The 15,659-nt window shown below is 43.0% G+C and overlaps 1 protein-coding gene across 4 annotated transcripts in view; it reads right to left on the bottom strand.

Moving 5' to 3' along the window:
• Positions 1 to 15,659, bottom strand: part of Tbccd1 (TBCC domain containing 1) — a 49,319-nt gene that overhangs the window by 9,633 nt on the left and 24,027 nt on the right. For all 4 annotated transcript variants that reach the window (XM_085685355.2, XM_085685357.2, XM_085685358.2 and 1 more), the window contains exon 3: positions 10,163 to 10,318. In XM_085685355.2, coding sequence (XP_085541481.2) covers positions 10,163 to 10,318 — 156 coding nt within the window. The remainder of the gene's footprint in view (positions 1 to 10,162; positions 10,319 to 15,659) is intronic.

The raw sequence follows: 15,659 nt of genomic DNA, 5'->3' as shown, positions 1-15,659 counted from the left end.
TCACGGTGGGGTACTATCTGAGGAAATTCTTGATGGATGCAGGAGGTGACGTGAGCAACTATGAAAAAGGACATTCAAGTTACAGAAACAGCAAAGACTTTAGCTCTGTCAGAAAAATAAGTTCTGGGTTGGGTACAGGAAGCATACTGGGAACAGAAACTAAAACAGCAGGCAGGACCAATCACAGTAGGCTTTGGTCGTCAGTTACTAAGACACATGGACTGTAGCTGCCATGTTAGAGACATTTAATCCATATACTTTTCCTCTTTTAATTTTTTTTTAAATTTTATTATTTTTTATTAAATTTATTCACTTATTTTACATTCTGACCTCAGTTTCCCTTCTCTCTTCTCCTTCCATTCCCTCCCTCCACCTACCCTCTGCCCCCCCTTATCTATTTCTCTGTTTCTGTTCAGAAAGGGGCAGGCCTCCCATGGATGACAACAAAGCATGGTATATCAAGTTGCGGTAAAGACTAAGCACTTTCCCCCATACTACGGCTTGGTAAGACAACCCAGTATGAGGAACGGGTTCCCAGAAGACTGCCGGAGCATCAGGGACAGCTCCACTCCCACTGCTAGTGGTCTCACAAGTAGAGCAAGCTATACAACTGCCACACATACACAGAGGGCCTAGGTCGGTCCTATGCAGGCCCCCTGGCTGTGGGTCTGGTATCTGTGAGCTCCTATGAGCCCAGGTTAGTTGTTCCTGGATTTCCTTATGATGGCTTTGATGCCCCTGGCTCATACAATCCCTCCTCCCTCTCTTCAGCTGAACTTCAGGAGCTCAGCCCAGTGCTGCATCTGTTTCCATCAATTACTGGATGAAGGCTTTCTGATGACAATTAGGGTAGCTCCAATCTGACTACAGAAGAAGGCTTGTTCAGGCTATCTATCCGTGCTTCCCTAGGAGTCTTAGCTGGGGTCATCCTTGCAGATTCGTGGGAGTTTCCCTTGCACTAGGCTTCCACCTGACCCCAAAACGCAACCCCCCCCCCATCAAGACATCTCTTTCATTACTCTCCCCCTCTATCCTGCCCCAGTCCGATCCCTCATGTTCCCATCCCCACCCACCCCTAGTTTTATCCAGGAGATCTCTTCTATTTCCTCTTCTCAGGGAAATCCATGACTCCCTCTGTGGGCCCTCCTTGTTACCTGGCCTCTCTGGGACTGTGGACTATAGCATGGTTATCCTTTACTGCTAATGTCCACTTAGGAGTGAGTACACACTATGTATGTTTGTCTTTCTGGGCCTGGGTTACCTCACTCAGGATGATTTTTTTCTAATTCCATCCATTTGTCTTTAATATTCCTGCGGTCACTGTTTTTAACAGCTGAGTAGTACTCCACTGTGTAAATGTACCACATTTTCTTCATCCATTCTTTGGTTGACTGATATCTAGGTTGTTTCCAGGTTCTGACCACTACAAATAACACTGCCATGTACAAGCTGAGCAAGAACCTATGAGTGAGAATCCTTTGGGTATATGTCCAAAATTGGTATCACTGGGTCTGAAGTAGATTGATTCCCAATTTTCCGAGAATCCGCTATAGTGATTTTCAAAGTGGCTGTACAAAATCATTCCCACCAGCAATGGGGGAGTGTTCCCCTTACAACACACCTACCCAGCATAAGCTGTCATTAGTGTTATCATCTTAGCCGTTCTGACCGGTGTAAGACGGAATCTCAGAGTCATTTTGATTTGCATTTCCCTCATGGCTAAGGATGCTGAACTCCTACAGCTGTCCAATGTATTTTTCCTTTTAAATAAACTCTCAAATATTCATTTGGATTCCAATGAAAACAGGTCAAGAAGAACAATTTTAAGATTCAATCGACATTTCTCATTCCTGTTATACCCATGGCAAGCAATATAAAGATGACCATGATAATAAGGAATCATTGACAGAGTTTAAACAAACAAACAAACAAAAAGCCACCTGTACTTTACACAGCCAAGCAAAGTAGGGTCTGACTGTAGACTAAATGCAGGGTGACTGGCTAGGATCTAATGATGGAATCAAGCAAGAACAAGAAGCCTGGGTAAGAGCAGAGAAAGCAGGATGAAAAGTGCTCTTCTGGGACCAAATAGTGAGAGCCGGCAGCTACTAGGTATGGCTACAACTAGAGAGTGCTCACGGGGGCAGGCGTACCTTCCCCCAGCCTATGGGAAACAAAAAGTGTAGATTGTACTACAGGGATACACATTCATCTCCCAAGCTAAAGCAGAATCAGAGCTTATTACAGAGCAGGAAATGGAAAGCCATACGTTCCTCTTTCAGAGGCCACGGTCTCACCACACACCTGTTCCTCAAATAAGAAGAGGTCTGTGCTTCAAGAGTTTCTAATCCGCAGGTCACTCATGGGCCTCATGGCTATTCTAATAGGTCCCAATGCCACATAAGAACTCACACTAGCTAGTATATTCTTCAATCTAAAGGGTCTAGGTCTTCATTTCAAATCAGACCAATGAAAGTCAGACATTTCAATGTCTTGGGACACTCAGGCTAGAAGATCACATATACCCTGGAGTTTGGGATCAACTTTTTTAATATGAGATTCTGGTTCAACAAACAAAGTCAAAGGTAGCAGGGAATAAGCTACTCTACTCAAGAGTCCATTTCTCCATCTTCCTTGAGCCTTAGGTGTAGGGACTATGCTGTTGATGTACTGGTGTGGGAAGTCCTTTTGTCTATGTGTTGCTTTTATTGGTTAATGAATAAAGTTGTTTTGGCCAGTAGCTTAGCAGAATAGAGCAAGGTCAGAATTTCAAGCAGATAGAAGAGGAAAGAAGGTGGAGTTAGGGAGAAGCCATGTAGCTGCCATAGGAGACAAATGCTGGATGCTGGACTGAACCTTACTGGTAGGCCACAACCACATGGCAATACACAGATTAATAGAAATGAGTTACTTTAAGATGTAAGAGCTAGCTAGAAATACGCTTACGCTATTGGTCAAACAGTAGTGCAATTAATATAGTTTCTTTATGTTTATTTCAGGTCTGGGTAGCAGGAAAAGGAACGATGTACCTACCATTTGGGGCTGGGTACTCCACAACCACTTATTCCCTGTATTTTGACCACTAATGAATCTCTGCCAAAGAAGCTGCTTTGATGAGGGGTGACAATTACACTTACATGTGAATATAAAGATTAGTGTTTAGAACACAGCTAAACTACACTGATTTAGGGTAATGGCAGCAGTAGGTTCTCCTCCAACATCTATGCCTTCTCCAGCCATAGGAAGTTATTTGGCTGGGTTTACGGTACTAAGCAAGAATTCTTTCCCTTAGATCTAATTAGAGAGTTGTTGGTTTCCTCCAGGATTTAAGTGCCACTATAGCCCTGTTGGAGAGACCTTGCCAGGCCAATCACTATAGCCCTGCTGGAGATACCCGGCCAGGCCATTCGCTGTTGTGGTTTATAGGCGTTACTTGTGGCAAATGATAGAACAACTGTAATGCAGAGGACCAGAATAACTGCTATAAGACATTAGGACAGAGAAGCTGTATCTACAAAATCTTAACAACATGGTTGCATTAAAAAAAGACCTGCTGGGTGGTGGTGGCACACACCTTTGATTCTAGCACTCAGGAGGCAGAGGTAGGCCTCTCTCTGTGAGTTTGAAGCCAGCCTGATCTACAAGAAGTAGTTCGAGGACAGGCTCCAAAGTTACAGTGAAACCCTGTTTCAAAAAACAAACAAACAAAATCAGCCGGGCAGTGGTGGTGCATGCCTTTTATCCTAGCACTTGGGAGGCAGAGGCAGGTGAACCTTTGTGAGTTCGAGGCCAGCCTGGTCTACAAGAGCTAATTTCAGGACAGGCTCTAAAGCCAGTGAAACCCTGTCTTGAAGAAAACAAAAACAAACAAACAAACAAACAAAAAAATCACAGCCAGGTAATGATTTAAGTCTTTAGTACCAGCACTTGGGAGGAAGAGGCAGGGGGCTCTCTATGAATTCAAGGCCAGCCTGCTCTACAGAGTGAGTTTCAGGATAGGCTGTTACACACACACACACACACACACACACACACACACACACACAGAGAGAGAGAGAGAGAGAGAGAGAATAACAACAACAAAAAGACCTGCATGATGCCAGTTGACATGCCAAGGTAGATGGGGGAGGGATTTCATAAGACCTCACCCCCAGATAAAAAGGTATAGGTAATCACAGCTACTGAGAATCACTTTTCTCTAGAAATATGCCCTCTGAGAGGTTATACAATCCTAAGAGGTCAGCCTAAACACACACAAACAAAATACATGCACACACACACACACACAGAGCAATAATCCCCATGAATCTAAAGGGGAATGGAAGGAGGAGTTGGGGGACAAAAGGGAGGAGTGGAAATGATGTAAATATAGCACTCATATAAAATTCTCAAAAAAAGCAAGATAATTAGAATTAAAAAGCTCACTCATACTACAACATAGGACTTTTTAAAAAGACTTACTCATTTACTTATTCACGTATGTGTCTCTCTGTGCCTGAGTGTACGTGCACATGCATGCCTGTACAAAGAGCACAGTGAGTGTCCTCTATCACTTCTATCTATTTGCTTTGTGGCTGTATCTCTCCCTGAACCTGGAGCTCACATTTTCTCAGCTAGGCTAGAAGCCAACAAGCCAACAATTCAACAAAAGAAGGACTTTTTTTGTCTGTAATTTCTAAAAATTATTATTTTATGCGTATGGGTATTTTGCCTGCATGTACGTCTGTGCACCAGGTGCATGCCTGGTACTGGTAAAGGCCACAAGAGAGTGTTGGATGCAGTTTATACACCTATACAGCCCCAGATGTGTAGGTATATACTAGATGTACAATCAAACATTTACTGACAATACGCAGTAAGAAACTTATTTTAGGTGAAAGCAGAGTTTGCACTGGGCAAAAGATGGAGAGTCAGCAGCCACTTGGGTGATAAACACCTCTCTAAAAGTTGCTCCAGCTGAAAGGTAGTTCTGCAAGCAGACATCCTGCTGAACGATATGCAGCTAGAGAGAATAAATGAATACCAAAAATGGAAGAGAAACTAGGGTTTTCTACTGACCAAGGTGGCCAAGGCTCTATACATCTTACTGAAAGAAATTCTTCCAAATCATATGGCAATGACATACTATCACAGCTACTTGACAAAATCTGGACTCAACCTGACTACATCTGGAATCAACTAAAACCCAAGATTTCAGGACCACAGCTAAGGGATTTTCTTAATCTGGTTATTGCAGTAGGAAGACCCACCCTAAACCTGGGCCACAGTGGTAGCATCCCAATAGAGGACTGGAGGAAGGAAGGCTTTGTGCCTGCTTGCCCTCACTCCTGATGGCAGGTCCTCTGCCCTGGCTGAGGATTCCAGCTCAGACTGAAGCCAGCAGCTCTCCAGGAATCCTCTGGGACACAGCACCAGACTGGGACTGCGGAGACACGCAGCCTCAGGGACTCCACGACTACCAGATTCTCAGACTTCTACTGTGAGACAGCTGTTGCTGGCTACCTGGACCACATCCGGTGAGGAGTCTAATAAATCCTTTTACTACCAGTACTGTTCCTTGAGAACCCTGACTAATAGGTGCACCTTGTGTTGTAGAGCAGAATCCAGTAACAAGACTTCCTTCTACTGAACAGTTCTGCTCAAATGAACAAATGCAGAAATGGATTTGTTCCTGTAAAGTCGAGTATTTTGTCTTAAGTACTGAAGGGACTGACTACATTAAAACTGGGAAAAGTTACAGGAGTATAATAAAGGATCCCTTTAAGAATGATCTTCAGAGCTGAGTGGTGGTGGTGCACACCTTTAGTCCCAGCATTTAGGGGGCAGAGGCAGGCAGATCTCTGTAAGTTTGAGGCCAAGCCTGGTTTACAGAAGGAATTTCAGGACTGTTACACAGAGAAATCCTGGCTTGGGGAAAAAATGATCAGAAAATATATGAAGCAGAGCCACCCTTCAACTATTGGGTATCCTGGGTATCCTGAATATCTCCACAAGTGTTGAGTATGTGCCATGGGGTAGTGGGGTTTCACACGTTCTGAGCACCCAGAACCTTGCAGGTCTATTTGGTACAGCATGGCCCTGCTTACTGGTACTGTGCGGATGGACTTCCCAGAGAACACACTGCTGCACTCACAAGTGTCCACGCACACAATGGTGTGGCCCATCGAGATGGGTCACCACATGCTCCAGTGGCTGCTACATCTTCCTTGAAGGATGACTTGAAAAGTCCCAACTACATGAACAAATCCCAAACTTAAACACAGAGAAAACATTAAATATTTGACAGAAAAATATTTTCGGGGGGGGGGGCTGTGCTTAAGCAAGAAGAAATTGCTGAGTAAATAGAAACTGTGAAATTAAAACTGAAAAAAAATCATCAAAATTTATGCAGTGTTCTTTCATGAAGACTAAAAGCCAGAGGAAGCAAGGATGATGGCACTGGACTTCATGCTGTGGGACGTGCCTTTCTGCCTGCTAGTCTGCCCAAAAGCAGTGAGCTCCAGGCTCAATGAGAAGCACTGTGCAGAAGGTGCACCTCTAAACACAGAGACAGACAGACAGACAGACAGACAGAAATTTGAATTGCAAACATTACTACTATGGCATTAAGAAAAAAAGAAACGAGAAAGCTCAGAAGGCAAATGCTAGGAAGTGATTTCCTTCCTATCCATATGACATTTCCTTCTTTCTATTATGTTTTCAGGAGTTTGGGGGAATGAGAATAATAATAATGGCTTTGTCTCTGAAAAACTAACTACTAAACAATATCCTGCAGAGTTTACTGAAGGCTACCTATGAAGTCTCCAGATGTCTGGACTGCATACTGTGCCAGCCAAGCCCGTCTACACTTGCCATGCTGGAGGACACAGGAGGAAGTGACTGGTGGATGCTGTCCTTGTTCACATCACATTTTCAAAAGTGGAAGAAATGTCTGACAAAATCCTCACTTTTAAGGAACTTTCAAACTTAAAAATTAAGGTCTTTTGGCTTATGCAAATTTATATTTTTTGTGTGTGTGCAAAATGAGTTGATTTTACTGATAAAAAATAAATTTTAAAACAATCCCTTTGGAATACATGTAATTTTAAATTTTACTGTTTATTAAAGATTAACTCAAAGTTGCATACTACTCCCATAGCACAGGAAATAAGGCCAACAATCAACAAATGGGACCCCTGCAAAGGATACTCAGAGAGGAAGAAATCTCTGCCAGTCACTTATCTGACAAAGGATTAAGGTCAACAATATACTAAGAAATCATAAATATTAAGAAAATAAAGAACCCAATTAAAATGGGCAATGGGATTCGACAAAATAGTTCCAAGGAGATATGAAAATGGCTAGGAAGCTTCAAAACATGCCCAAGGCATTTAGTCCTTGGGGAAAAGCAGACGAGAACTCCACTAAGATCTCACCTCACCGCAGTCAGAAGGGCACAGATGAGAACAGATGCTGGTGTGAGTATGGCACAGAGAGCTCTTTCTTTTTTTCTTTCTTTTCTTTCTTTCTTTCTTTCTTTCTTTCTTTCTTTTTAGAGTAATTTCTTTTTTTTAAAGATTTATTTATTTATTATGTATATAACATTCTGCCTCCATGTATGCCCACACAACAGAAGAGGGCGCCAGATCTCATTACAGATGGTTGTGAGCCACCATGTGGTTGCTGGGAATTGAACTCAGGACCTCTGGAAGAAGAGTCTGTGCTCTTAACTGCTGAGCCATCTCTCCAGCTCCAGAGAGCTCTTTCTTACACATGGCTGGTGTGAATGTGGCAGAGTGCTCTTTCTTATACACGGCTAGTATGAGTGTGGCAGAAAGTGTACTCTTTCTTACACATGGTTGGTGGGAGCATGCACCTGCAGACTACTAGAAATTTTCAAATCACTAGAAAGAGGGCCAGGCATGGTGGTGTACGCCTTTAATCCCAGCACTTGAGAAGGAGAGCCAGTAGATCTTGCTGAGTTGCAGGCCAGCCTGGTCTGCATAGCAAGTTCTAGGCTAGCTGGGGCTACAAGATGAAACCCTATTTCAAAACAAACAAAGATAAATTAAGAACTAAGAAGCAAACTTGAAACAGATCTACAGTGTGACCCAGCTACACTGCTCCTAAGTATATACCCAAAGGGCTTCCGATCCTACTACAGAGACACTTGCATATGCAGGGTCTCAGCTGCTTTACTCACTATAGCCAGGAAAAGGGACCAACCTGGTTGCCCACAACAGATGACTAAGTAAGAAAAATGTAGTACATACACACAATGGCATTTTAGCCAGCTGTAAAAACATGGAATAATGAAATCTGCAGATAAATGGATGGAACTGGAGTGAGTGAGGTAACCTGGGTCCAGAAAGACAAACACCACATGTTCTCTATCACAGTACGATCCTAGCTTCTTCAAATCTTTTGCTTTTGTGTGTAACTTGGTGCTTCAGTGGGAGCCAGGAAACTAGAAAGGGGTACAGGATACCTCCCTGTGGGATACAGGTCAAGGGGGCCTCAGAAACCTCCTAAGCAACACAAGCTATTGTCATTGCCCTTGGTCACAACTATGTGGGAAGACCCTATTGCTGAAGATACTAGACTTTGGCTAAGTGACAGAGAAACCAATCTCAAACTGACCAGGAAACTTCCTCCCTGCTGGCTGGCATTAACAGTGCCTGAAGGTGTTGTGTCAGCTGGTTGGAAAGAAAAGAATTCAATGAACCTAACTCTCAATACTGAAATACTGATTAGCCAGGCAAGATGTGCATGTGGCCAGCAAGATAAATGCGCTTGCTGCCAAACTTGGTGACCCGAGTTCAGACCCTGGGACCCACATGGCGACAGGAGAGAAGCAGTCTTTGCAGGCGGTCCTCTGACCTCCACTCACACGCTATGGCACAATTCCAAGTGTGCACATTCACTCTAAAGAAGAGCCTTCATATGTCACTATGGTTTACATTTTAGAGCTTTCAACATACTTCACATACAAAAAAAGATGAAAATGTTTTTCTTTATAATAGGAAAGAAAAGCTGTAAGACCTTACTAATATAAGACTCATTATGTGTGACAGTTAATCACATGAGACAAGTTATTTAAAATACATAAAATTACTTAAGCAATTTAAGAGGCGAAAGGGGAATTTTTTTAAATTGCTTTTATTGTGCTATTATTTTTTTCTGCTCCCCTCCCTCTCCTCTCCCATGATCCCCACACTCCCAATTTACTCAGGAGATCTTTTCCTTTTCTCCTTCCTATGTAGATCCATGTATGTCTCTCTTAGGGTCCTCTTTGCCTCTTTGTTGTCTAGATTCTCTGGGGTTGTGAATCTGGGGTTGTGAACTGTAGACATGTTTTTCTTTGCTTTATGTCTAAAGCCACTTATTAGTGAGTACATATTATATTTGTCTTTCTGGGTCTGGGTTACTGAGGGGAGTTTTGTTGTTGTTGTTTTTGTTTTTGTTTTGAGCTAGAGTCTCACTCAATAGCCCAGGTTGGTCTTGAACTCATAACCCTCCTGGCTCCATCTTCCAGGAACTAGAGTTACAGGCATACTCTTAGAGTGGCATATTATTTGTGTTTTAATAAATAAAGCACTTGCCTGAAGAACAGAAGGCAAAGCAGCCGTACTGGTCAGCCACACAGACCAGGGAGTGGTAGCGTGCGCGCGCGCGCGCGCGCGCACACACACACACACACACACACACACACACACACACAGGACGTGGGGGAGAGAGACAGAGGCAGAGGGATCTCTGTTAGTTCAAGGCCACCCTGGACTACAGGAGACTGAATCTGTCTAAAAGAGAAACAGAGCTCATACAAAGGTGACCCCAGAACTTGGGATCACACGCCTTTAAACCCAGCACTAGGAAGGTTGGAGACAGGAGCGATATGGCTGGGCAGAGACAGGAATGTGAAGGGGAAGAGACAGGAGTTCAGTCGAGTGTGGAGTCTGAGGCTGGTGAGAGCACTGCAGGATCGCCCCTGTGGTCTGAGCCTTGGCAGAGGTAAGAGGTCTCTCTAGTGGTTGGCTGCTTTGCTTTTCGGATCTTCGGGTAAGACCCCATTATTTGTCTCCAGGTTTTTATTATTCTTGCTTCACATTCTACAATGCCTGGCTTCATTACACATACTTTGTAGGGAAGGGGAAGCATTTCCCTTACAAAATACAATCGATACCTTACTGTGACAACTGGTCCGTTCAGTGAGGCTGGGAGACTGAGGTCTGCTTCTAGGACTGGGCCACTCTTCCCCAATCAACGATGTCCGCAGGGAGATCTTGTTAAACTGCTGGATGTACAAGAAGAGCAGAAACTGCAGCGTGTCCACTGAAAGCTGTCCAGGAAATAAAAGATGAACACACCTTAAAACACGACCCACCACTAATTTACAAGTGAGTATACCGTAACTAGGGTTACACAGCTTCTTGATCTTAAAAACATCAAATTTAGAAATGGCTGTCACTTGATGCCCAGACAGAGGAACTTCTCAACTATGTAACTGTAGTCACTTCATAGAAAGCTATAGGAAGTCCTTCTGAAAACCAATGTCCTTTCCAAAAATACACTGCAGGCAAAAAAGCAACCTCAGCAATTCAAATATGTAAATGAACAGGTGCAAGGAAGACAAAAGAAGGAAGTTCAACCAAGCATGAATGTTTAACCCAGATTTACAGGCTGACCAAGAAAATCTAGGGCATCAGTCTAACTGAAGCTGGTATCAGGGTGGCAGCCGGAGCTACACAGTTTCTTACGCATGTGCATTTGGAGGGAATTGTCTCCGGGCTGGTAGCACATCTATAATCCCGGTACTCAGATGGCTAAGGAGGAAAGACCATGAATCCTGGGCTACACAGGGAGACCCTGTTTAAAATAAATAAAACCACACACAACCAAAACCAAAGATCCCTGTTCTGCTGTCATTGTCTTATTTGAGAAGGCTGTGGTTTGAAGCTCGTGATTTTCACATTCCCATCCCAACACACGCAGGAGCGAGACAGTGACGAAAAGCATCTGCGTCCACACTCGGATCCACCACAATCGCTGGTGAAGGTTTCTAACTCTGTGTGCTCATCAGTTTTTGTCAATTTAACAAAGCTAGAGTACCGAGAGATCTGAACTGAGAGGCCTTGTCTCTATCAGTGCGATCTGTGCCCCTGTCTGTAGGACATCTGATTAATGACTGACATATGAGGGCCCAGCCCTGGGAAGGTGGTCTGAGTTGTGTAAGAAAGCACACTGAGCCGGGAGGTGGTGGCACACGCCTTTAATCCCAGCACTCGGGAGACAGAGGCAGGCGGATCTCTGTAAGTTCGAGGCCAGCCTGGTCTACAAGAGTTAGTTCCAGGACAGGCTCCAAAGCTACAGAGAAACCCTGTCTCAAAACAAAACAAAACAAACAAAAAAACAAAAACAAAAAAAAAGAAAGCAAGCAAGCACCCTGAGCCAGCTAGGGGAGGCAAGCCAGTAAGCAACACTCCTCTCTGGTGTCTGCTTCAATTCCTGTCTCTACAAACCTGCTTGAGTTCCTGCCCTGACTTCTCTGGATGGACTGTAACCTCTAACCTCTAGACAAATAAACCCTTTCCTCTCCAAGATGATTTTGATCAGTGTCTTAACAGAGCAGTAGGGGGCAAACCAAACCTGGGACACAGAAACACAGATTCCCAGGATCACCCAAATCCAGTCTGTCAAGAGTCAACTGGGAATTCACACATTTTAAGAAATTAGACAGGATTTTATGCAGCCCAAGCTTGCCTCTCATTTGCTATGGAGCTGAGGACGATCTTGAACTTCTGGTCATCTTGCCCCCACGTTAGAGCTGGGGTACAGGCATGTACTACCACATCCAGTCTATTCAATGTCAGGGAATGAACCCAGGGATTTGACAACGTAAGCAAACACTCTATCCACTAAACTACACCTTTCTTTACTTTCTTAAAGAAAGTAAAGTGCCGAGAAGTAAGAAATAAAGTAGATCGACTTTATTTATATTTATATTTATTTTAATATAATTTTATATTTATGAAATTTTATATTTATATAAATTTAACAATAAAATAATTATAATTTAATAATAAAATATAATTTATATTTATAAAATATAATATAATTTTAAATATATATAATATAAATTTTATTTATATTTATATTTACAATACTCTTCACCCAGTTCCTATCTTTAAAACTAAAACAGCACCACAGCACTGGAACGGTCCAGAAAGAGAACGTGCCCATCAACAAGAGGACCTCTCTCTTACCACCTTTACCCCTCAATTCTTCACCTCAGTGTTCTAAGAATGCTGCACAAGAGGAACCACACAGAGGCAGGCAAGCACAGGAGCTAGTAAAGCTTGGGACCTTCACTAGGTTTTGGGTGATGCACACCCCCATCATGTAACAGTGTACTTAGCAGCCTGATTCCTTCACCTGTACATACCATGCACACACAACCTTCTCCAAACAATGCACCTGGCAACCTCAGGACTCAGCTCTCCCCCTGTGCTAGGTTACTCACACGCCCATATCTGAATGGTACTGTATGTTTCCCTGCCCCTGACAACAATGACATATATAGTTTCTAGTCAAGCATGACCTCAGTGTATATAGGTATGAAGAACAGAAGGGCTGATCCAGTCTGAGCTGGTTTTGGATGTACATGGAATAAGATGAAATTGTGTTCTCTAGAAAAGCTTTAGTGAGAATCCTCTACCATCTTAAGTCTATGCATAATTGGGTGTGCACATGACTAAAATCAAATGCACTGTGGGGAGGTTTATATGCAGTAGGAAAAATGAATACATGATCCAATCTTTCAATCAAAATAGAGAACCACCTTATTCCCCTTAATAACCAGCCCTTCCTTCTCTCATACCCCATAGAGAGACCCTAGGCTACAGTCCAGGGCCCTTCAGCGTCTTCTCTCATGTGGCCTGCTGTCAGCCCTGACAATGTTTCCCTCCTAATCTACACTACCACTTTCCCCAACATCACCGGGCTTCTTTTGTAAATCTGTGTGAGCCCTTATTTTCAATTCTTGGATAAAGAAACACCCAAGCTAACAATTATTTAGCTGTATTTTTCACAGAATACATTCCTTGATTTTATACATCTAGCTTAACAATCATTATTGCTTCAGACAGTCTTCCCAAGAGACAGTAAAGAGTCTTCTTTTTTCTACTTTAATATCCACAGTAACTAGCAAAACTACGGTACACAATAAACACCCCAAAACCATGGATGTTTCTTAGCGTTGTATCCACCTTCATGTCCAGGCACTACTGTACCTAGCATCTAACCCCTAGTGGGAGAAACACAGGGCTGATGACTGCTGTACCCTCCACATATAACCCACAGTGGAGAAACACGGGGCTGATGACCACAGTACCCTCCACCTATAGCCCACAGTGGAGAAACACTGTAGCAACAGGCTTTGTTATGACACTCTCCTACTAGTAAAAGCCATGTACTTTCATTCTTTTATGGTTGAATAAAGTTCCATTAGGTATATATACATTTTCTTTATTCATTTATCTGCTGGGTTTGGCTACTACGTAGTGCAGCAATAAACACGGATGTCAACTATCTCCTTGGTATGTTCGCCTAAGACACCTGTGGGCGCACACGGCCGTGCTCATTTTCACGGTGGCTGAACCTGTTTACATTCCCACCAGCAGTATGCAGTGACATTTCATTTGCATTTTAATAAATAAAACTAGCCTGAAGATCAGAGAGTAAAACAGCCCCACTGGGGTTAAAACCAGGCAGTGGCAACACACACCTATAATTCCAGTAGCCACAATAGTTGCCATAGAAACAGGTCAATGCACGCCTTTAATCCCAGAACTAGAAAAGATTATAAAACGGGAGGAGACAGCTTTCAGTCTCATTCTGAGATTCCTGGAGGCTGGATCACCATTTCAAACTGAGGTAGAGGTAAGAGTCAGTGGCTGGCTGTTTTGCTTTTCTGACCTTCAGGTTAAACCCCAATTTCTCTCTCTGAGTTTTTATGAATTGTGCTTCAGCAGTATGTAAGAGTTCCCCTTTTCCCACATCCTCATCTGTATTCCTTGGCCTTTGTCCCCTACAACAGCCATTCTGACTGTGGTAAACTGGATTCTCAAAGCGGTTTGAATTTGCATTTCCTTAATGGCTAAAGACACTTAACATTTTTCTCACAGTTATTGCCTTATATTTTTTGAGACTTGCTATTCAATTCAGTTACCCATTTATTGGTTGTGTTTCTGTGTCTTCCAAAATTTCCTTCTTTAGTGTTAAAAATGTTCATTGTAGAGTCTTTTTAACTCCTGGTAAGTTTATTCCAGGTTGTTTGCTTGCTTTTTTCTTTCCTTATTTCTTTCTTGGCAAGTTCTTTCTTAGTATATAGAAAAACTACTGATTTTTATACACTGTTCTTGTATCTTGCTACTTTTCTGAAAATGTTTGTCTGATGAAGTCATCAGGATCCTTTTTTTTAACATATAGATATTCATTTTATTTTTTATTTTGAGACTAAGTTGCGGAGGCTAGACTTAAACTCACTCTGTAGCCCAGGCTGCCCTGAACCTGTAATCCTCCTGTCTGTTTAACAGCTGGGATAACAGGCCTGTACCTCAGACTAAGTCTGCACCCTCTTAATCTCTCAGGATGAACATTAAAATCCAACATAGAATACCATGGAAGACACTTCAACCACAGCACATCCAAAGTCTAAAAGAGTCAAGTCCACAGATGCACAGAAGAACAGCGACTGTCAAATGCTGGAACAAAAGGGAAACAGGCGATTGTCAAAAGCTAACGAAGTCTCAATTACACACGGTAATTCAGTTCTTCAGGTCTGCAATACAGCACCATGCAGCTAACAATACTGCAACTACATATACAAAGTTTTCTAAAACGTTAGAACTCGTGTGCTTAATTTACACAGTAGTAAAATAAAAATAACGATGTATGAGAAATTTAGGAAGGTGACCTTCACCGTGGCCTTCACCGTGGTGCCTGCTTCACAGTCAAGACCCATTCTCAAGCTCACTATGGGGGAAAGGCAGCTGTGTCCTCCCTCTCTGTTCTCTTCACATCTGTGATAAGAACAGGCATGGTCTACAAGGAAGCAATTCTCCCTACTGCCAATCACAACCTGAAGGACAGCCACAGCTTGTGTGGCTTCTGTGTAAAGTGAGCAAAAGGTCAACTACTGTGATCCTATTGCATTTCTTTGTCTTATTTCATTTCCCCCCTCAGCAAAGTCATTTAACACTAAGTGACTCCAAAATATAGAAACATGATTTCTTGAGTCACTGCATGGATAAGAGCCCTGAGATTCATCCCACTGAGTATGGCTGTGTAGGACTGTTGGACAAACGATACACAAACTGCTTTGGCACAAGCCACAGGCATCATAATTAAACTACTGTATATAACTAATATACTCTGTGAAGTTATTCCTACCACAAGAATGAATCACTCTCAAGTCCATTCTGAACTTTACTGTGTTTTACACACCAGCCGCTCCTACTAGCTTACGGAGTCCATGGGGGCAGAGGTGCTGTCTGCTATGGTTTGGGTGGAGTTTGTCCTGTGAGTCTTGAGTTGATGCTGGACTCCCAGGGTGGCAATGTGGGGAGATGGTAGGACCTGTATGAGGTGGAGTCTAGCAGGAAGTCTCTGGGTCTGACTGA

The sequence above is a fragment of the Myodes glareolus genome, chromosome 2 (assembly GCF_982192425.1).
Source record: "Myodes glareolus chromosome 2, mMyoGla1.1, whole genome shotgun sequence".
Lineage (NCBI taxonomy): Eukaryota > Metazoa > Chordata > Mammalia > Rodentia > Cricetidae > Myodes > Myodes glareolus.
Note: the sequence above shows the minus strand (reverse complement) of the source record. Positions and strands in the feature narration are given on the sequence as shown.